Here is a 24,428-nt window from a genome sequence, read left to right on the forward strand (position 1 = left end):
TCTCAGGAAACAAACTGAGGGTTCCTGGGGTTGTGGGGGGTGGGAGGGATGGGGTGGCTGGGTGATAGACATTGGGGAGGGTATGCGCTATGGTGAGCGCTGTGAATTTTTTAAGACTGTTGGCTCAGTTGGTTAAGCGACTGCTTTCGGCTCAGGTCATGATTCTGGAGTCCCGGGATCGAGTCCCACATCGGGCTCCCTGCTGAGCGGGGAGTCTGCTTCTCCCTCTGAACCTCCTCCCTTTCATGCTCTCTGTCTCTCATTCTCTCTCTCTCAAATAAATAAATAAAATCTTTAAAAAAAAGACTGTTGAATTACAGACCTGTACCTCTGAAAGAAATGATACATTAAATGTTAAAAAAAAGAAGAAGAAGATAGTAGGAAGGGAAAAATGAAGGGGTTGAAATCGGAGCGGGAGACGAACCATGAGAGACTATGGATTCTGAGAAACAAACTGAGGGTTCTTGGGGGGGGCGTGGGCAGATGGGTTAGCCTGGTGATGGGTATTAAAGAGGGCACACCCTGAATGGAGCGCTGGGTGTTATACGCAAACAATGAATCATGGAACAGTACATCAAAAACTAATGATGTAATGTATGGTGATTAACATAACATAATACAAAAATAAAAAAATATAAAATGGTTTCTGCATTCTATGCTACATAGATTCCCATGTTGAACCCTATCATTTACAGCCTGAGGAACACAGATGTAAAAGATGCATTTAGGAGGACCATTCATTAGGAAGAATTTTCTGCTAGGTAGGTGATTCAGAAGGAAGCTTTTGCCATTGTGCAGGTGGCATGGCTAAAATGTGTACTAAAAAAGAGGTGGACTTGGCTTAAGGAGTTGTGACTTTAAACCTTGAGTCTTACAATTATCAAGAGGATTAAAAGTTAAGATGCAGTGTTGTGTTAGTTTCAGGTGTAGTATGTAGTAATTCGACAGTCTTAAATTTGCATGTGCCTGGATATTAATTGATAATTACACTTTAATCATTCTTACTGTCATTTCAGAGTGTATAGAAAGCATGACCTGTTGGAGTTCTGCTTTTGTAAAGATAATTTTTAGACCTAGAACCATACCATTTTAAATAAATTTCTCTGGTATTTGAAAAAAGAATTAAAAGCAAATCCTATACCATTTCTGGTTCTCAATGTCTTAATTTGTAAAGTGAGAGTAACTGACTCAATGCCATCTAAATTACTTTTTTCCTAAAATTCTATGATTTTATACAATATGTTCAAACTCCCATGAATGCTATCTTTTCATACAGCCACAAAAAAAAGGAAAGAAGAACTTTCTAGCTCTTTATATAATAATATAATATCCCCCAATTTTGCAGTTTTCCTTTCTAGGGACTTATTCTCCCTTTCCAATCCTTGAACTCAATACATTACCTGCAAGGCTTTTCAACTCAGTACTTTATAATAACACAAGTCTCTGTTAAAAATAATTGGGCACAAAAAAAATCTAATGAAATTTTAACCCTTTGTAAACAATGAATGGAAGCCCTAGGTGGAAGTTCTCAGGAAAAAAAGTGTTAAATGAGTGAGTGAAGAAGACAAAAAAATATGCGTATAGTTACTTAAAGTCCTAATTATCATCTTTCTTAACAACCTGGACACAGGTGTGGTTTAAGGTCCTATTTTCCAGATCAATTTCTTTCATCCTTTTTCTGTTCATTGATGTTTTTTCTTTTTTTCTTTTTAAAACTTTTCCAGCTTTATTGAGCATGATTGACAAATATAATTGCAAGATATTTAAATTGCACAATGGGATGATTTGATATATGTATACACTGTGACAGAATTCTCTCCATTGAGTTAATTCATACATGACCTTATATAGTTATCTTCTTTTGGAGTTGGTGAGAACATTTAAATTCTACTCTCTTTGCAAATTGCAGTTATACAATACAGTGCTCTCAACCACACTCACCATGTTTTCTATTAGATCTTCAGAACTTATTCATCTTACAAGAGAAAGTTGGTGCCCTTGATGTCTTTTCAACCCAAGCTGATTGAAGACCCACATTGCTCCTCATGGGAAGGATCACTTCCCAGGATTACTAATGTGCATTTTCTCTGTCTGCAGGTGCTTCTAGTTTATGGTCTACATGTTCCTGACAATTTTTATTTCCACTGCTCTACCTGTTACGGTACTACGTGCCTACTCCGCTGTTACATGGGATTTTGAAACTAAAGTTGTTTGTCCTTTCTGCCACTCTTCAAATGCCAGCCATGGCTGTTCCTCTCCTCAAGCAACATTTATTCTCTTCTGTTTTCCTCTTCCCCTTCTCCCTCTGTTCCCTTCCTTTCCCTTTCTTTTCTTTCTCATGACATTAGTGTATGAGAAATGATGTAGATTGCCATTGATTTCGAGGGAATATATCACATCTAAACTGAGTCCTCATAAGCAGCCAAAATCATTGGCTCTATTTTCCTTCTTCATGTTACACCATCTTGCATCTTCTTATGAGAAAACTTTTTTTTTGTCATTTTATGTACATTGGGTAGAGCCCATGTTTTCTTAGGAAATGGTCCATAATTAGACTTCAATTCTCTCATTTTTATCATGGGATCCTTCTTCACTGAAGCTGGCATCCTTCTCCAAAAAGTCACTGGCATAGTGTGGTTGTTTGCATTAGTGCCTGTGGATTTATAGGCTGGTTAAGTCTAGGAAGAACTGGTTAATACTTTGATCCAGTTTTTATTTATTTATTTATTTATTTTAAAAGATTTTATTTATTTATTCATGAGAGACAGAGGGAGAGAGAGAGGGAGAGAGAGAGAGAGAGAGAGAGAGAGAAGCAGAGGGAGAAGCAGGCTCCCAAGGAGCAGGGAGCCCGATGCGGGACTCGATCCCAGGACCCTGGGACCATGACCTGAGCCGAAGGCAGACGCCCAACCATCTGAGCCACCCAGGCACCCCTTTGATCCAGTTTTTAACTCAGTCTCTTGCTTTCCTCCACATCAGGGTCATATTTATTAAGGCTTGGTATTTTCTTGTGGTTCATGGAATGATAATAAATATGGAATGTCAAATTTATTTATAAACTCTTAAGTTTATTGAGTCAATGGTTTTTCAGGGAAGAGAAATGGGCATATTCTAGGTGCCATTACAGGAAGACCCATGTTATAAAGCTTATCTAAGCCAGCAACTTGACCAGGCCTCAAACAAGCTCCTATGATTGTTGTTGAAGAGTTTAGCTGTTCTGTTTCTTAGGAGCCTGATCATATTAGTTGAAGAGGCTTTTGTAAACCCTGACACTTGGGCTGACACATTGAACACATATGGAGCCTAAAATATTTTCATGGCAGTGATGCTGAGAATTTTAATCAGGTCAAAGATTTTCTTTTTTTCTTTTTAATTTTACTGTTTCCTCACTGATGTACCTGAAGCACCTAGAATACTACTTGATAAAAGTACTGATGCATTAAATGAATGAATACAGGGGTACATATGGAGCCAAAATATAATCCACCGTTTTCCTCTTAAACACTTCCATGTCTATTCCCTTCATTGCTGTGACCACAAGGGAGGCAAAAGGGAAAATTTTCTGGGTCAGCCTTCCAAGATTATCTGTTTTTTTTCATCAATATTTTGATGTGTAGCATTTAAATGTCATTTAGGCCCAGAAATCTCTGGTATTCCCATATTTTTCAGCTGTCATATTGTGCTATCTGAGTTCTTGAACTGTTATGCCTTGTAACTGAGACATATTAGGTTCTGTTGATCTTACATAGCAGAAACAAGAAATGTAAGTGTAGAGAGTAAGAGAAGATACTCTATACCATACAAATGAATTCCTTACCGTGACACTTAGCTGTCATGCTAGTAGAATAGGAAAAAAAACTGATGTAACAGAAAGGAGTATCTAGAAACAGATGGATGAATGGTTTGGGAATTTGTGCATGATACATTTAGCACTTCAAATTTCAGTTTTCCGTTTTCTTGTATAGGAAAGTCACACCAGGCAAGAACAATTGGAAAGATAACTATGGAGAATTACCATATCAGATATCAAATATAACATTCACATTTTAGTAATTAGAAATATGGCAGTAAATTCTTTATTTTAGTATAACTGTGGTGGCAGAAAAATAGCAAAGAATGTTGTCATATTTCAAGTAAATACTAAGAGAAGATGGAAGAATAAAAGACATATTCTTTTAGTTAGATCATCTATTCCTGCCTTCTGGTCATTTAGTACTGTCTACTGGCCTCTACTCTCTGGGGGATCCTATTATCACTGTGGCCATCAGCTAGCTCTGTATTTCTGTGACATTGTCTCCTACTGCCAGTCTGGTCTAGAGAGAATTGATACCACCAATCATATTAGTGATACTAGTGCCCTCATGTCTTTTCTAAAGACAGTAGAAACTGTAGCAGAAGTGAACTTGTATCTCTAAAGCCCAATAATCTGTGTGGTGAGATCAACTTTTGGTCTCTTGGATCAGTCATAATTTTGGTAGAAATGAATTCCAGGAGGTGTCTAAGGGAAGAAGTCAAAAGCCAGCCAGGCAGTCGAGGCCAACAAAGATATAAAAGCATTGTTCCAAGTCTGGCCCTTAGAATTCAGTCTTGGCTCACTTCTTCCCTCTCCCATCCAGGAACAAACTTCTGTCTGTTCAAGTTTGATCTTCCTAGGATGATCTCTCAAAGAAACAACTAATTCTTTTCCATTCTCACAGAAAGTTCATATTACCCAATACCTTCAAGAAGTTAATCTAATTTTTCTTCTGCAGCCACATTCTTAAAATTATGTGTCCACTTATTCATTTACTCATTTGTTTAAAAATATTTATTGAGCATTTACTCTTTAAAGCACTATTCCAGAAGCTGGAGGTATAAGTGTGGAAAAACTAAACAAAATCCACACTAGTTGTTGTAGGGTGGTATGATGCGATAAAAATTCAATGTTATGTAATGGTAATTGCTTTGAAAAAAACACTGTGTAAGGGGGAAAAGTGGATGAGGCTTGGGGTTGGGTTAGCTTTACTCTTTAAAAAGGATGATTGGAGATGGCCTCTATGATGAGCAAAAGTCTGAATGAAGTGAAGAAAATCGTGCAGATACCTGGAGAGAAACGCACTAGAAGCAGAAGGAAGAGAGAGGAAGATTCTGAGGTAGGATCCTATTTTGTTTGTTCCAGTAGGAAGTGAACCGGGGCGCCTGGGTGGCTCAGTCGGTTAAGCGTCTGCCTTCAGCTCAGGTCATGACCCCAATGTCCTGCGACTGAGCCCAGCAACAGACCATGGCTCCCTGATCAGTGGGGATCACTGCTTCTCCCTCTGCCCCTCTCCCTGCCCCCGCTCTTGCTCTCTTGCCCTCTCTCTCTCAAATAAATAAATAAAATCTTAAAAAAAAGAGCAAATGGACTGAATATCCTGATGAGAGGGAGGAGAATCCAGATCTTTGTATTCATCCCTTTCACTGAGCTTTTATGAAGTTTAAATGGGTTAATACTCTCGAGGCAGCTTTATGAAGTTTGAACCCAAACCCATTTTTCTACCCTTATATTTGAAATTTTTATACAGCCAGTGCGGACTGCTTTTGTTTCTCAAAAATGCTGTCCAAACTTAGAGCTCTCTTTTGCTGCATAGGCCCCCCAATCCACCTTATTTTTATCTACCTACATTTACCTCCCTTTGAGATTAATCACATCCAAGAGACTATTTTCAAACCCTTTGGCTACACGGATCCTACCATCCTGGTAACTCAGGGACCAATCATGGAATCCCTCCTGCTGCTGTGTATCCGGAATCACCTTCTGATTATAATCTCTCCGAAACAAGGCTCTATTTTAGATTCTCAAACCTGCACATGCCACAGGCTGGTGATATCATGCAGCAGTTGAAGACTTAAAATGGCCCAAAACTGGATTTCTAGGGTGCCTGGGTGGCTCAACTGATTCAATGTCTGACTCTTGATTTCAGTTCAGGTCATGATCTCAGGGTCTGAGGTTGAGCCCCAGTGTCAGGCTCCATATTCAGCATAAAGTCTGCTTAGGATTCTCTCTACTTCTCCCTCTGCCCCTGCCCCGCTCACACACTCTCTCTCTCTCTCAAATAAATAAATAAATGAATAAATAATAAAAAGTAAAAACAAAAGCCCAAAAATATACCTGGATTTTGAAGTGTGTGTGTGGGTGGTCCCAAAGGGAGAGAGAGGTTTATTTTGTGTAATTCCAATGGATTCAAGTCACAATATTTTTCTCTTGAAATAACTTTAATATTTTCTCTATAGGCCTGATCTCCTGAGCTTTTTTTTTTTTTTTTTCCTTGAGGGAGTTGTCTCCACAACAACCCTTTAGAAAAACCTCTGCTGTGTGTTGGGCAGATTGATCAATTAATGCCTTTTTGAAGTGTTATTGGAAGGCCCGGGTTTCAAGATGGTATCACTGTACTGTGTATCTTTCTAGACACCTGGAGAAGATGAGAAGAATGACAAGTCTATCTTTGTAGGGTAATTGGTTTTTATAACAGGAAATGCTACTTTCATAATTCATTATGACATAGACAGGCAATGGGTCTAGGGCGTGTTTCTTCCGATAAGTGCATTAAGTGATTTCCTAAATTGCCTTTAGGAATTTAGATAACAAAAAATGAGCTCAGATGCCTGGAAAAGCATCATCTCTAAGATTACCATGAAGAATAATTTGGTAGGAGTCAAATGCTGAGTCTGTGTCTTTTGGTTTAAATGACCGAACTTGAATGTACATGTTGATTGAATTTTGTGTTTGGCGTAGAGATAGTGAAATGTGCTGCAAGATTTATGGCTCATAGGATGTTAGAATTAGGCTTTGGCTTCTCTGGTTCTTGATTTCTTCCTTTTCCCTACATTGGGTCTTATAAGTAGAAAGCAAACCTCCGAATCCACTGACCTGAATTCCAAGCTGCTCATGCTGAAAGTCACATGCATACCTAGGATCATGATTTTTCTATGTTAGAATTTTTGAGTTGGGTAAATTTTTGGATTAAGAAAAATAAAGTAATATGCATTTTGACAGTCATGAACTATTGTTTTCATATACATCTTCCTTGAGTACAAAGCAAATACAAATATCAATTACCTGTGATGTTTGTATGCTTAGAAAATATTAACTTCTTGAACATCTCTCAACTAAGGTACAGTTTTTCTGACTAATCTTGGATTCCGCCCCTCCAGGCCTTTTTGTTCCAAGCCCCTTTGCCTATGAGAGCATAGGACATCAGTGGATTTTCATTTCATTACCTTCCTGTTAAGCAAAACCTTTTCCAAGCTTTCTTACGAGGGGAAGTGTTTTTAGATTTCTGTCGATACTTCTCCTCCTGCACAGCCCATTGACGTTTTTGTGTGATTGCATTGTTGGGAATCATTATGATTATTTCAAGGTCGAAAACATGTGCCTCCCTTCCTCAATTTCCCATTTTTGGAGTCCTATCCTTATTTCCTCTTCTTCTCACTTCCCATTCATTCATTCATTTCTCCTTCTCTTTCTTTTCTTCTTCTTCTTCCCTCTTCCTCCTCCTCCATCTCCATCTCCTTCTTCTTCTTCTTCTTCCTCCTCCTCTTCCTCTTCCTCTTCCTCTTCTTCTTCTTCTTCTTTTTTGTTAAAGAGTTTTATTCTGAAATACAGATTCACAGGAAGTTGCAAAAATATACAGAGAGGCTCATATCCCTTCTCTCAGGGTTCCCCAATGGTACATCTTACCAACTACACCACAACAAATTTGGGAAATTGGCATTGGTGTGATGTGTGTGTTTTGTTCTATATCATTTAACTTTGTATGTAGATAGATTTGTTTAACCCATGCGACAATCAGGCTGCAGACCTCTTCCATCTTTACATGGATGTCCCATGTGCTATGCTTTTATAGTCACACATTCACTCTCCCCCCCTTTCCTAATCCCAGGCAACCGATAACCTGTTCTCCATTTCTATCATTTCACCATTTACAGAGTGTTATATAAATGTTGTAATGACAGAATTCTGAATTTTTGAGATTGGCTCTTTTTAACTCAGTGTAATGACCTGGAGACCCATTCAAGCTGTTGTGTGTATCGTATTTTCCTCCTTCTTGCTTACTCAATAGAATTCCATGGTATGATATACCAAGATTGTTGAGTTATTTACGTATTGTAGGACATTTTGGTTGTTTCATATGTCTGGCTATTATGATTAAAGCTTCTGTGAATAAAATTATACAGGTTTTTATGTGGACATAAGTTTTCATTTCTCTGGGATAAATGCCCAGGTGTGTCTTTTTCATCTTTAAATTATTGCTTTTCTTTCCCAGCTCCTATTAATACTTAATTGGTTACAACACTTACTCATATTTAAGAACTAGTTTCTTCTTTGATAAACTAAAAAAATTTGATGGAGTTTGATGAGGCTAATGTGTATATAAGCCAATGACAGGAAGATCATAAGTGTTTGGGAGAAGGTGTCACCGAGGAGATTTGGTGGAAGATTTTGAACCCTGGTCAAAGCCATCTTCCCTCGTCTGAGCTTGCCCTCCTTCTTAGACATCACAGGTCTATCTTTTAGACAAAATGGCTGAATACTTATCTAAAATCTAAAAGAATTGGCGGAGAAGTTACATTCCCAACACCCTTCACCTAGAGTGAGAGAAGGTATTTGCCTGAATTCCTAAGATGTTGACTGACATCTCTGTGGAAAAAAAAGTAATCTCTTTCTTTGGCTATGCTGCTCAGATCTGGTTTTTTGGTCAGTTTGTAGTGACTGAATGTTTCCTCCTGGCCTCCATGGCATATGACCAGTATATGGCCATCTGTAAGCCCTTGTTGTATACTCTCATTATATCCCAGCGGGTCTGTGTGCAGCTGGTGGTAGGGCCTTATGCTGTGGGTCCTATGAGCACCATGACCCACACGACTTTCACCTTTCGCCTACCTTACTGTGGTCCAAATATCATCAATCACTTCTTCTGTGATCTTCTTCCTGTTTTGTCCCTGGCATGTGTAGACACCCACATCAATCAGTTTGTTCTTTTCCTCTTTGCTGGAGCTCTAGGAGTGCTCAGTGGTATGATCATGCTGGTTTCCTACATTTACATTGTCTTTGCTATCCTGAGGATCCACTCTGTGGAGGGGAGGCACAAAGCCTTCTCCACCTGCCCTTCACACCTGACAGCTGTCTCCATCCTATATGGGACACTCTTCTTTATCTATGTACGCCCTAGTTCTAGTTTCTCCCTGGACATTAATAAGGTGGTTTCTGTGTTCTACACAGCTGTGATTCCCATGTTGAACCCCCTTATCTACAGCCTGAGAAACAGGGAGGTCAAAGATTCATTCAGAAGGACACTTGAGAAGAAGCAGTTTCTAATGAGTAGGTAAACTAGATTCCATTTGTACTACACATTGAAAGGAGATGTTTACACAAGATGCAAGAACATGGGCTGAGTGATGGGAGTGCAAATTTTATGTTCAGATTCATTTTTTATTACATTATGTCATTGAAAAGTCACACAACGTCTCTAGGTTACAATTTTCTAATTTGTCATTGACCAGGAAGGAGTTTTAAATCGTTAAGCTGAGATGAGAGGATTATTGAGCCTTAGTGCTTTGAAAATATTTTCAAGGATTGTGAGTAGAATATGAGAGATTCTTTGTTAAATCCTGGATAAATGTTAGAATCATCATCAGTGACTTGATAGTACTTCTGTTTAGCTCACAAGGTGTTGAGATCCCTCAGTTGTCTGCAAGCTTGGCCTTGATTCTTTAAACATAAACCATTAACAAATGTATTATGGAAAAAAGGTAAAAAACATCAACTTATAAGATATATAGGTCCTGGGAGTGTAATGTAAACATGGTGTCTCTAGTTAATAATTCTGTCCTGTACATTTTTAAGTTGCTAAGAGAGCAAATCTTAAAAGTTCTCTTCACTAGAAAAAAATGTATAATGACATAAGGCGATTTATGTTAACCAAAGTTATTGTGGTAGTCATTTTGTAATACATATGTATATGAAACCAGTATGTTGTACACCTTGGGATAACACAATGTGATATATGAATTATATATCAAGAAAATGGAAAAAAGTGAATTATTCAGGAAGTATGTAACTATAGTGCTCTGAAATACTACCTTTGTGTTTGGAGCAGACATTTTACAAAGGCCTTGTACGTCCCCAATACTCCTCTCATAGTACTAACTGTTGAGATTTTGCCACTGTAGTTACATGAGTCGTGCATGTGAAAGGCAGAATGCAGTTCAGTTTTTTAATAAAGTGTTTATTGTTACTGTGATTTACTGAATTTTGTGTCATAGGCAGAATGCAATTTTATTTTTGCAGATGTTCAGTCTGGCACACATGAAGAATCAATGTATTTCCCATGACTACATAACTTGGGTCACACTTTTATTTTCTCCAGGTCCAATATTCTTTCAACCATACTTCTGTGTTTTATTTTCTGGAACTTAGTAACAAGTCTAAGAAATGAGGGGATCAAACACATTTTTGTGCAACTCTAAGACTCAGTGAGAGCCATACTCTCTCTTCTCTTGAGGTCTTTCTTTATAGGATGTAAATCATCTGTAAGGCCCTAGAACATACTTGTCTTGCTTGTTTTTCACCAAGCTTTCTGCCAGTTTTTGTGACTGTGTTGAGTAATGATGTGAGTTAAGATGCTATTTAATTAAGAGTCTAAGAATGGGAGTCAAAGAATGTTAGAATCAATAATTAAACAGTTTTTTTTTTATATAGGCCTCTTATGTGCCTGACACTTTACTGGTTATTATTCATATTGAGAAGAAAAGTCCTTCTGGAGTTTTCAGGCTAGTGTAAAGACAAACAAACAAGAAGATTGAAAAATATTTACATATATATGGTGATTTCTTTGACAAACAAAATAATCAAGGAAAGAAGAGCAGTTTATTTTAGGAAGGGTAATTTAAAAAAAAGCCTCTTCAGGGATTGGCAAAGTTGAAAAAATTCTTTTTACAATATGGCTTTTCATGGAATCTAGAGGTCACTATTTGGATCATCAAAGGAGAAAGTGCCCCCTCCCCCATATAGTAACAGGCGCTTCTGGGTATTCTAGCACCGAGTTGGGTGCGTGTGTTTGGGGGGACCTAGAGTTTGCAAGCTAATTGATTTTGATCCTCAGAATACTTTTTTTTTTCCCCAACAATTTACATCCTGCATTTATTTTGAGCTAAGAGAATCTCAGGCATATTGTCAAAAATAATAGGATATTAAAGTTAAAAGGGACATTTCCAGACAAAGCTAAAAATCTTTTCTATAGCATTTTGGACAGATGGCTGGCTAGCTGATCCTGAAGGTCCCTAATGAATAATGAGGAGTACACTTTCTGTTTTTTATGAAGCTACCTTGCTGCCATCTTATAGTCCGTCTCTAATTTATAGTGAAGCAACTCTTTTCTTAGAAGAAAATAAACTATTTGAATTCATAGCAGTAGAATAAAACAAATTCAGAATCCCTCTGCCTCTCTTACAAAAGGGTGTGGGCAATACCTTGAAATTTATTTTTATCTAGACTAATATAAGCCTATTTACTAATATATAAGGAAAAGCGTTCTTTGGGAAATTTACCAGCAATTTAAATGATAAACAGCTGAAGGACACACTCTGAGTAATACATAGTATACATATTGACTTCCTCATGGGATGGTAGATAAATCAATTTAAATTTAGGGCACTGACAAAGATAATCATAAAACAATGACTTTATGCACAGGGTGGAGGTTTTTCCTGATCTAAAATTCTGCTTATAGATTTCTGGTTATATTCTTAGTGGTTAATTCCGTTGCCTTAAGATAACTTGCATCAGGTGCAAACCCCTCAACCTGACACTGGAGTCCATTAGAGTTGGCCTGTCACCTTATGAGATCAATTTAATGAATCATGGCCAGCATTAAAAAAAAAAAAAAAAAGAAAGAAGCAAAATGGACTAGAGAAGAATAAAAAAAATCAGAGTAATGTCTGATGGCATGTGAACAGTAAGTATCCTTTCGCGAACTTTTGCTTTCTGTCATGTGTGCAAGTGAACTGGGTTGCACTCAAACCTGTTTGTTATTTTGGTAGCAGAGTGTGAAACACGCTCTCGTTAGAGCTGCCTCTACCAGTTCGTGCCTCTGTTTTTAATTCAGAACTTCAGTTTCTTTCCAGGCCAGATCTAGTCTTTTACCCTTCTAGAAGCTTCAACAGATCCTAGTCAGATTTTTTTCTTAATTGCTGTAAAATTCACATAACATAAAATTAACCACTAGCCATTTCAATTTTTTTTTTTTTTAATTTGAGACAGAGAGCACGCGCACAAGCGGGGAGGGGGGACAGAGAGAGAGGGAGAAGCAGACTCCCCACTGAGCAGGGAGCCTGATGTGGGGACTTGATCCCAGGACTCTGAGATCAGGACCCGAGCCGAAGGCAGATGCTCAACCGACTGAGCCACCCAGATGCCCCAACCACTAGCCATTTCAAAGGGTACCATTCAGTGGCATTTGGTACCTTCACAATGTTTTGCAACGATCTCCTCTAACTAGTTCAGACACATTGTCTTCATTCCAAATCTCAATCTTTTTATCCCAGAGGGACTTTGAAATGTTTTTCAGCTCTCAGGGACCTCCTGTGTACAAATGATTTCTACAGCCCATGGTACATTAGCATGACCCATGAGTTGTAGATGTAATGATCCAGTAATAATTGTCTCTTCTGAGTAAAGAGTAATAGGTTTCTGTGGATTTGTTAATTTTGGTCAACTTACTCACATGCTCTGTGTGGTTTCCCTTTCCTGCAAAGGATATCAACTCTAATGTAGGGTGGGAGGGGCGCAGGTACATAGTAGAGGAAACTTCAGGGTTTTTTTTCACCCTTACCGTAAAATTTCCTACTTGATTTTTTCCCCCTTTCCCCTTATCCAAGTAGACCTAAAAATCCTCTCATAGTTTCCACTATCGAGGGCCCTAGTAAGATAGGATATGTGGTATGTGGTATCAGCAAAAGTAGTTTTTCCCCCTATTTAAAACTAAAAATGACTTTTAGCCAGCTTTTCTTGAAAAACAAATAGGCAATCAAGCTTAGCTTACCTTTCTTTCCTTTTTATACATTTAGAAAATTCATAAAGCAACATAGTGCATTTCTGTTCAGTAAGTGTTTTAATCCAAGATGGGATTTACTTTTGAAAAAAGTAGACTCAGTTGATTTAATTTAAATAAAGTTTGTAAATTCATTTTAATTAATGCTGTTTACAACATGAAAATACATCGACAATGTTAAATAAGTTACTAAAATCATATGGCAAAGCAATATGAATAAAAATATAGCCCAAGACTTAATTTTACATGAGACTTAAAAGTTAAGCTTTGTGGGGTGTCTGGGTGGCTCTATAGGTTGAGCGTCCGACTCTTGGTTTTGGCTCAGGCCATGATCTCATGGGTCGTGAGACTGAGCCCTGCATGGGGCTCTGTGCTCAGCCGGGAGTCTCCTTGGGGATTCTCCCCCTCTGCCCCTTCCCCTGAGCTCTTATTCTCTCTGTCTCTCTCAAATAAATAAATCTTTAAAAAAAAAGAATATTATTTTCTTAAAACTAAAAATAAAGAATAAAAATTACCTCTTAAATGTGAAACCTGTGCTGGTATTTTGCCACATAAACACTGAATTCTGGGTCATATTTGAGATAAGCACACATAGATTTCATTTTCAACTGAAATGAGATCTCTGGCCTTCCTCTTGATACCTGTTAAAAAGGAAAGCTTTGCTTATAGGAATCAGAAGTTGAAAAACCACAGCAAAATGGTTACTGCTTCCCTATGAATGACAGGATACTTGACTTTCATATATATATATTTGGAACTGGCATAGGTATATGTTTAACTTTCCAAGAAATTGCTAAACTGTCTTCCAAGGTGGCTGTATCATTGCATTCCTACCAACAATGAATGAGTGTTCCTGTTACTCACCTGAGCCAGAGGCAGACACTTAATGACTGAGCCACCCAGGCGCCTTGGTTTAATATTTCTTTGTAGCTCTTTTGTTTTGTATATCCCATTAGGAATGTATGGTCAAATTATTGGGTTTTAATTTCATTTAAATCGTTCCTGACAGTATGGTTAGGTCACCAACTCAATACCCAGTTAGGTTCATTCATTTCATTTTGTTTTTTTCTTTTTTTTAATGTTTTTTTTAATTTAAATTTCTTTCAAGATTTTTTAATTTTATTTATTTGAGAGAGAGAGAGTGAGCATGAGCGGGGGGAGGAGCAGAGGGAGAGGGAGAAGCAAACTCCCCCCTGAGTAGGGAGCCTGATGCAGGACGGGATCCCGGGACCCTAAGGTCCCGACCTGAGATGAAGACAGACACTTAACCAGGTGTCCCTAATTTAAATTTTAGGTAGTTCACATACAGTGCGATATTGGTTTCCAAGATAAAATTCAGTGATTCATCACTTACATAATCTTGCTTTTTAACTTTAAAAACTTTGTTTTACTATAGTGTAAAAATAGAACATTTATGTGGTTTCAGAGTCAAATTTACAAAGTAAGGTACATTCAAACAGGTATGTATAGCTTCAATCCTTGTCCCTTCAATCGTTTTCTTTAAATTTTTTATTGTTATGTTAATCACCATACATTACATCATTAGTTTTTGATGTAGTGTTCCATGGTTCATTGTTTGTGCATAACACCCAGTGCTCCACGCAGAACGTGCCCTCTTTAATACCCATCACCAGGCTAACCCATCCCCCCACCCTCCTCCCCTCTAGAACCCTCAGTTTGTTTTTCAGAGTCCATCGTCTCTCATGGTTCGTCTCCCTCTCCGACTTACTCCCCTTCATTCTTCCCCTCCTGTTATCTTCTTCTTCTTTTATTTTTTTTCTTAACATATATTGCATTATTTATTTCAGAAGTACTGATCTGTGATTCAACAGTCTTGCACAATTCACAGCGCTCACCGTAGCACATACCCTCCCCAATGTCTATCAACCAGCCACCCCATCCCTCCCACCCCGCACCACTCCAGCAACCCTCAGTTTGTTTCCTGAGATTAAGAATTCCTCATATCAGTGAGGTCATATGATACATGTCTTTCTCTGATTGGCTTATTTCACTCAGCATAACACCCTCCAGTTCCACGTCGTTGCAAATGGCAAGATCTCATTCCTTTTGATGGCTGCGTAATATTCCATTGTGTATATATACCACCTCTTCTTTATCCATTCATCTGTCGATGGACATCTTGGCTCTTTCCACAGTTTGGCTATTGTGGACATTTCTGCTATAAACATCAGGGTGCACGTACCCCTTCAGATCCCTACATTTGTATCTTTGTGGTAAATACCCAATAGTGCAATTGCTGGATTGTATGGTAGCTTTATTTTCAACTTTTTGAGGAACCTCCATACTGTTTTCCAGAGTGGTTGCACCAGCTTGCATTCCCACCAACAGTGTAGGAGGGTTCCCCTTTCTCTGCATCCCTGCCACATCTGTCGTTTCCTGACTTGTTAATTTTAGCCATTCTGACTGGTGTGAGGTGGTATCTCGTTGAGGTTTTGATTTGGATTTCCTTGATGCTGAGCGATGTTGAGCACTTTTTCATGTGTCTGTTGGCCATTTGGATGTCTTCTTTGGAAAAATGTCTGTTCATGGCTTCTGCCCATTGCTTGATTGGATTATTTGTTCTTTGGGTGTTGAGTTGGATAAGCTCTTTATAGATTTTGGATACTAGCCCTTTATCTGATATGTCATTTGCAGAAATCTTCTCCCATTCTGTCGGTTGTCTTTGGTTTTGTGGACTGTTTCTTTTGCTGTGCAAAAGCTTTTTATCTTGATGAAATCCCAATAGTTCATTTTTACCCTTGCTTCCCTTGCCTTTGGCGATGTTTCTAGGAAGAAGTTGCTGCGGCTGAGGTCGAAGAGGTTGCTGCGTGCGTTCTCCTTTAAGATTTTGATGGACTCCTCTCTCACGTTTAGGTCTTTCAACCATTTGGAGTCTATTTTTGTGTGTGGTGTAAGGAAATGGTCCAGTTTCATTCTTCTGCATGTGGCTGTCCAATTTTCCCAACACCATTTGTTGAAGAGACTGTCTTTTTTCCATTGGACATTCTTTCCTGTTTTGTCAAAGATAAGTTGACCATAGAGTTGAGGGTCCATTTCTGGGCTCTCGATTCTGTTCCATTGATCTATGTGTCTGTTTTTGTGCCAGTACCATACTGTCTTGATGATGACAGCTTTGTAATAGAGCTGGAAGTCTGGAATTGTGATGCCGCCAGCTTTGCTTTTCTTTTTCAAGATTCCTCTGGCTATTTGGGGTCTCTTCTGGTTCCATACAAATTTTAGGATTATTTGTTCCATTTCTTTGAAAAAAGTGGATAGTATTTTGATGGGGATTGCATTGAATGTGTAGATTGCTCTAGGTCGCATTGACATCTTCACAATGTTTGTTCTTCCAATCCATGAGCATGGAACGTTTTTCCATTTCTTTGTGTCTTCCTCTATTTCTTTCCTGAGTATTTTATAGTTTTCTGAGTACAGATTCTTTGCCTCTTTGGTTAGATTTATTCCTAGGTATCTTATGGTTTTGGGTGCAACTGTAAATGGGATCGACTCCTTAATTTCTCTTTCTTCTGTCTTGTTGTTGGTGTATAGGAATGCCACTGATTTCTGTGCATGGATTTTATGTCCTGCCACTTTACTGAATTCCTGTATGAGTTCTAGCAGTTTGGGGGTGGAGTCTTTTGGGTTTTCCACATAAAGTATCATATCATCTACAAAGAGTGAGATTTTGACTTCCTTTATGCCGATTCAGATGCCTTTTATTTCTTTTTGTTGTCTGATTGCTCTGACTAGGACTTTTAATACTATGTTGAATAGCAGTGGTGTTAGTGGACAGGTGCCATGTTCTTGACCTTAAGGGGAAAGCTCTGAGCTCTTCCCCATTGAGAATGATATTCACTGTGGGTTTTTCATAGATGGCTTTTATGATATTGAGGTATGTACCCTTTATCCCTATACTCTGAAGAGTTTGATCAAGAAAGGATGCTGTACTTTGTCAAATGCTTTTTCTGCATCTATTGAGAGGATCATATGATTCTTGTTCTTTCTTTTGTTAATATATTGTATCACGTTGATTGATTTGCAGATGTTGAACCAACCTTGCAGCCCAGGGATAAATTCCACTTGGTCATGGTGAATAATCCTTTTAATGTACTGTTGGATCCTATTGGCTAGTATTTTGGTGAGAATTTTTGCATCCATGTCCATCAAGGATATTGGTCTATAATTCTTCTTTTAATGGGGTCTTTGTCTGGTTTTGGGATCAAGGTAATGGTGGCCTCATAAAACAAGTTTGGAAGTTTTCCTTCCATTTCTATTTTTTGGAACAGTTTCAGGAGAATAGGTATTAATTCTTCTTAAAATGTTTGGTAGAATTCCCTTGGGTAGCTATCTGGCCCTGGGCTTTTGTTTGTTGGGAGATTTTTCATGACTACTTCAATTTCCTTAGGGGTTATAGGTCTGTTCAGGTTTTCTATTTCTTCCTGGTTCAATTTTGGTAGTTGGAATGCATCCATTTCTTCCAGATTATCTAATTTGCTGGCATATAGTTGTTCATAATATGTTCTTATAATTGTTCATATTTCTTTGGTGTTGGTTGTGATCTCTCCTCTTTCATTCATGATTTTGTTGATTTAGGTCATTTCTCTTTTCTTTTTGGTAAGTCTGGCGATGGGTTTATCAATCTTGTTTATTCCTTCAAAGAACCAGCTCCTAGTTTCATTGATCTGTTCTACTGTTCTTTTGGTTTCTATTTCATTGATTTCTGCTCTGATCTTTATTATTTCTCTTCTCCTGTGGGGTTTAGGCTTTATTTGCTGTTTTTCTCTAGCTCCTTTAGGTGTAGGGTCAGGTTGTGTATTTGAGACCTTCCTTGTTTCTTGAGAAAGGCTTGTATTGCTATATACTTACCTCTTAGAACAGACTTTGCTGTATCCCAAAGATTTTGAACAGTTATGTTTTCATTTTCATTAGTTTCCATGAATTTTTTAAATTCTTTAATTTCCTGGTTGACCCATTCATTCTTTAGTAGGATGCTCTTTAGCCTCCATGCATTTGAGTTCTTTCTGACTTTCCTCTTGTGATTGAGTTCTAGTTTCAAAGAATTGTGGTCTGAAAATATGCAGGGAATAATCCCAGTCTTTTGGTACCAGTTGAGACCAATAAGCATGCTTGAATCTTATACTGTTCCCATGGTATGAAAGGAAGCTGTCAATGTAGGTCCTGCAGGACTGAAGAAGGAATGTTAAAGTGAATCCAGACTTAAATCTTCCCAAGATCTTGCTGTGATTCTGAAGTTTATATGAAATGCAAAGTATCCAAAATATCCCAGTTAATTTTGAAGAAGACAAGTCAGGTGGGATGTCTTCCTCTACTGAATATAGACTTACAAAACTATAGAAATTAAGATAGGACTGGGACATCTGGATGGCTCAGTCAGTTAAGCATCTGACTCTTGATTTCAGATCAGGTCATGATCTTAGGGTCATGAGATCGAGCTCTGCATTGGGTTCCATGTTGAGAGTGGAACCTGTTTAAGATTTTCTCTCTCCTTCTCCCTTGTCTCCTCCCCTCTTTTTTTTCTCAAAAAAAAAAAAAAGTCAAGATCAGGAATAGACTAATAGTCCAGTGGGACAGAGTAGAGTGTTCAAGTGTATTAACGAATGCATGCTAATATCCCTATTATTAAGGAATATACAGACTCAATACACGGACACTTCATTTATGACAAGGGTGACAGAGCAGGGTAGTGGGGAAAGAAAGTATTGAAAAAAAAATAGCGTTGGATCCATTGGATGTCTGAATGGGAAAAAAAGTGGAATTTTACTCCCATCTCACAATACACATTAAGATTAATTCCAGATGATTTGGAGATTGAAATGTGAAAGGCAAGAAATTAAGGCATCTAGAAGATAATATTGGAGAATACTTTTATGACATATGATAGGAAATTTTAAAAAAGTAGGCTACAAAAATACTAAATATCAAGAAAAATATTGATTCCCTGAACTACACTAAAATAAAAACTTAGGTTTACCCTTAAGAGTGTAAACACTGAAGCCACAGAAAGGGAAAATGTATTTACAAGGCATATAAATGACATATTTGGAGTATATGAATATTATAATTTTTAAGGAAAGACAGGCAATCCTGTGACAAAATGTGGGCAAGACACTTCAACAGCCAATCCATGAAAGTCGTTATGGAAATGGCCTATAAATACTGCAAAATTTCTCAATTTCCCTAGAAATGGCAGCTAAAGGCACAATGAAATACCACTATATACTCACGAAAATGGTTAAAATGACAAACAATGACTCTCGTACAGTACCTACAGAAGTGTGAGCAATGGGTTTGGGACAACTTCCTAAATTCTTAGTCAATATGAAAATACCTGTGCCCCATAACAAAGAAATTTACTCCCAGGTATATTCCCAAGAGAAATACATGATCATGAACACCAAAGCACATGGTGTTCATTGGATGCTCAGTAGAGAAAAAAATCACCGAAGTTAAAACGGGGCAAATGCCAAACAACAAAGTAATTGATAAGTCATTTGTGGAATATTAATATAATTGAGTGCTAGCATCAACAAAATACATGAAGTAGCGATTTATTCAACAAAAGATGAATTTCACAAACATGATAGGGGAGATGTTGTAATTCCTGACTTGGGTGATGGTGTACATGCATGTGCTCACAGTGCAATAATGCAGTGGTACACTTAAGATTTTTGCACTTTTCTGTGTGTTACTCAACAATAAAAGCTGAAAAAAATGTAGTATCAGGCTTGAATTTGTAAGTGAAACCTCTCTCAATTTCTCATAAAAAGCCCTGTGTGAATATGATGGAGATTCTTTACACATTCTGATTCTCAGTGATTTTTCTATGAGTATTAGAAATGCAAGATGAACGATCACAATGCTAATTAAGCTATCTTGGTAGCCGAGCCTCTGCTGTAATGATCTGTAAATAATGGTTGCTGAGATTTTGTGGTGTTTCTCATGAGGAAAACTAGCCATTGTTACAACATGGCACTAAAGTTTACTCTTTAAATAGTTTCTTGTTTAAGAAAGAGATAAGAAATAAAGAGTTTACTCAGTCAAGTGCAGAAAACAAGTAAGATGATCCCAGTGGATTTTTTTTAGAGTTTAAAGATAGTAATAACATTTTAATTCCCTCTTACCAAATTCCCATGGCATGGCATGCTTTGGTACCTAAGTTCTCCCAGAACAGAGAAATGATGTAACTACTTCTGGAAACTTAGATCCAAGTGAAAAGACAATGTGTTTTGGAGTGGAATCTTACCAGTTCCTCGGGAAGAAAACTAAGAATAAAACCAAGTGATTCTAAGAAAGTCTGACCTCGTCTCTGTACGGAGGCACAGATGATGGTGGGCAGAAGGAGTACATGCTGAAAAAGAGTACAATTTATACTCTGTTTTAATTTTAATTCTTGGAAGAGGAAACAACTCATTGAGCGTAAGTTTAAAGCATTTTTAAAAATCCATTTCAGTCCCTGCATTTACTCTTCAAGAAGTTCAAAATAAATGGGTTTATGGGAAAATGAAAATGACTGACATCTAAAATGTGTTTTTTTTTGGTACATAGAGAAATATTCACTGTCAGACCATAATTGGTTGAATATAACAAATGCAGCAAATCCAATATGAAGTAATGTGAAATTCTGTAAGATGAACAAAGAGGTTCTAGTCAAATGAAAACCTCTTCAAGTTCAATGACTGCCCAGAGCAGGAGAGAGGTCAGGTCACCCTCTCCAGGAGGGGTGCCATCTGCATGGAACGTTGCCCTGCATTATGAGCATCTCATTCAAACCATGGGGTACAAAGGAGGGAATTCTAAATGAGAGCACAACTGCAGATGTTTGAGAGCCCTTGTACTTGAGCAAACTTTGACTCTACACGGGATTTCTCTGGGGCCTCATTGCTCTCTTTGTCATCAACAGCTCCTTCACTGATAAATTCACATACATATATTGCTTGATTCTTTATCCCTTAAAGAGCATGAGGAACTGGGTTGAGACTTGGGGAGATCGAAGGTCCCCTCTTGGGAGAATGACATCTTTAAAAGGATGGAGACTGTATTCAGATGGGGCAGTGTCTCAATCTCCGATGACTCTTATGAGATACTAACTCTGGCAATTCAGGCACCATCTTCCACACTTCAGAGCCTTGATTGCCTGTTCTTTAAATGGGGTAACAACATGTTTCTTACCTAGGTTTGGGTGGAAATCAAATAGGGTGATGTTTGCAAAGCACCTGGGGCACAGCCTAAGTCTTGCATACTCTACAAGTGCTTATTGCTCCTCCATATTCATTGTAACCTTTAAGGTATTGTATCATGCAGCCAATCATTGCTTAGACCTGTGGGTGGAAAGTGATTGTGTATTTGCCACCAGCTCTGTGCTCCTGGGTCAGACATCCTGGAGCCTCAGTTTCTTATTTATAAAGGATGAGGTTGGGGCTAGAGTTCTCTTTGCTTCTTAGAATTTTAGAAATCTTGAACTCCAAAAGCATAGCTTGCAGTTGTTTCTCACTTTCTACCTCCGAAGCTTTGCACATTTCTTTCTTGCCTGTTGTTCTTCTCCCACTTGATTGTAGCTAATTTGTCTTCTTTTTCTTTTTAAATGTTGAAATAAATTTCATATAAAAATAAATACAATTAATTTAATAAATAAATAATAAGTAAATAAAAGCAACTAGGGAATTGTTTTAGATTGTTTTTTTTTTTGGTTTTGTTTTAGATTTTTTTTCAAAGATTTTATTTATTTATTTGAGAGAGAGAGAGAGTGCAAGCAGGAGGAGGGGCAGAGGGACAAGCAGACCCCGCACTGAGTGAGGCATCCAATGTGGGGCTTGAACCGAGGACCCTGAAAGCATGACCTGAACTGAAACCAAGAGTCGGAAGCTTAACCTACTGAGCCACCCAGGCGCCCCTAGATTATTTTTAATTACAAAGGTAATGCATGTGCATTTTCACCTTGTATTAAATCTTAAAATTGTGGATAAATAGAGTCCCCCTTGATTCCCTACCTACATACTAGTTCACTGTCCCTCTGTTTTCAGAGGTAATGAGTACTGCTTTGGTGCCTTACCTGTCCAGATACTTATTTTATTTACACACCCACACACCCACACACACACACACACTTAAATGATTAAAATTAAAGAAAACATTGAAAATGTTCCTACTGTCATTCTGTACACATCATTCTATGACTTGCTTCTCCTTCACATATTTTGCAAAAATAGCCATGTTTCTACTACTTAATTTTAATTTTTTAATTACAGTATAATTAACATACAGTGTTATATTAGTTTCAGGTGTACAATAGAGTAATTCAGCAATTCTGTACATTACTCAGTGCTCATCACTATACATGTTCTCTTCATCCCCTTCACCCATTTCACCCACGCCCCCACCCACCTCCCCTCTGGTAATCTGTTGCTTAATTTTTAAATGTTTCTACAGTAGTTCACAAAATGACTATACCAAGGTTTATTTGGTGTTAATGCCTTTCGGAGAATATTTATGTGGATTCCAGTTTTTTATCACTTGAAGGAACACTGAAGCAGATACCATTTTTTCCAGCCTGTGTTTCCTCAGGGAAGATACTAAGTAATGGAATTTCTGAGTCATCAAGTATGCACTTAAAAAAAAAATGAAGATACAGTAAAACACTGCCATCCAGAAGCAGTGGCCCTGTTGCAGCCACTGATCTCCTGTGACCACCATATTGTCTCCCGGCTTTGTCAGTATTTTATATTTCTCATTTCTGAATATCTTGTCAATTTGATGGGTGAAAATAGTATATAATTGTTTCAATTTGGTTTCTGTGATGATTTGGGATATTAAACATCCTTTCATGTTTGTTGGGACTTTGAGTGTCTGTGGCAGGCCAGTTTGCATCTTCTGCCTGGTGTCACAATGAGTATTTTGGTGGATAATTTGTGGCAGCTCTTTGTGTGATCTGATTTTAATCCTTTGTGACATATGCGTCAGTATTTTTTCCATCTGTGTGTCTTATTTTTACTTGGAGTGTATTTGGTATCCATCTACTTAAAATTATGATGTAGTAAAAATGTTTCACCATTTTCTTCAGGTGATTTTTATGTTCTATTTTAGAAGACCAACCCTACAACACATCAGAACACTATTCTTTAGTGTTTTCATGTTACATGTTTATAGGTAGAATTTTTCTTTTTAGTTTAGTGGTGTGGGGTAGAATTTTAATATTACCTATTTTTTCAAAAGGTCATCCAAATATTGTAACACTTTTGTAGCGGTAATTAATCTTTACTTTTCTGATTGAAAGAAAACCTTTATTCATACTAAATTGATATCTATGCCTAGGTCTGCCTATGGTTTTTCTAGTTTTTTCTGTCTCCTATTCATCTCCCATCTATTCTAGTAACAACACCTTATTGGTGTAAGTATGATGGCTTTATTTATGTGTTGATATCCAGAATACTACATCCCTTTTCTTTGTTTTTCTTTTTTGAAATTGTCTTTGCTATCTTTGAATATTTTTCTCTTCCACGAATTAAAAAATCAGATTGTCTTATTAAAAATTATATTTTCATTTAATTTTTCCAATTGGTTGGAATTGCATTAAAATTGCCACACAGTGTGGTGGGTGTTCTTTAAATCAGTCTTAAACATCCAGGACCAAGTTTGTAGCCTGACCCAATCAGCTTTTAACCCATTGCAATGAGGGAGACCATACACCCTAGCAACCATGGATGTTTCGTTGAACAAAGAAAAATTAGAGTTATTAGAGGATCTTGAGAAGTGGGGCAGTTAGGTGAAATTTAAATCAAGAACAATTCTGATGAGCTCAAAACAAAGCAGGGCTGTGTAAAGGGCCAACATCACAACATCAGAATAGGTCTAAACCAAACAGGTAGCGCAGGGTCCTGTTTCCTGGAAAATTTCAAAGCTAAGAGAGTTGTAGAGAGTTGTATCCAGACATCCCTCATGTGGAGTTTTGTACCTGTATCCAGACAACCCTCACGTGGAGTTTTGTACCTGTGTTGGGAATTGAGACTGTTTTGCTCTGTCAGACTGACTTAGATATTCCAGACCAGAGTGGGATGTTTCATCTTGCTGATACAATTTCAAACAAAAATCTTAGATAGCTATAATTTTAGAAAATAAAGTTTCTGAGACTCTGGACTCTAGGAAACAAACTAAGGGTTACAGAAGGGAAGGGGTTGGGGGAGGGGGTAACAGGGTGATGGGTATTAAGGAGGCACGTGTTGTGATGAGCGCCGGGTGTTATATAAAACTAATGAATCATTGAACATGACATCAAAAACTAATGATATACTATATGTTGGCTAACTGAACATAATAATTAAAAAAAATAAAGTGTCTCATTGA

The 24,428-nt window shown here is 37.7% G+C and overlaps 1 protein-coding gene across 1 annotated transcript; it reads left to right on the forward strand.

Annotated features, from left to right (window-relative positions):
* The first annotated feature begins 8,643 nt into the window (after positions 1-8,643).
* Positions 8,644-9,348, forward strand: LOC112829705 (olfactory receptor 5G25-like). Its single transcript, XM_025879427.2, has one exon. The coding sequence runs from the start codon at positions 8,644-8,646 to the stop codon at positions 9,346-9,348; it is 705 nt and encodes a 234-aa protein (XP_025735212.2).
* The last annotated feature ends 15,080 nt before the right edge of the window (positions 9,349-24,428 follow it).

Source organism: Callorhinus ursinus, unplaced genomic scaffold (assembly GCF_003265705.2).
Source record: "Callorhinus ursinus isolate GAN/ISIS: 27379988/994484 unplaced genomic scaffold, GSC_fseal_2.0 scaffold21, whole genome shotgun sequence".
NCBI lineage: Eukaryota > Metazoa > Chordata > Mammalia > Carnivora > Otariidae > Callorhinus > Callorhinus ursinus.

What these genes read in the sequence shown, in the direction of transcription:
- LOC112829705 (XM_025879427.2), top strand. Translation starts at nt 8,644, where the DNA reads ATGTTGACTGACATCTCTGTGGAAAAAAAAGTAATCTCTTTCTTTGGC.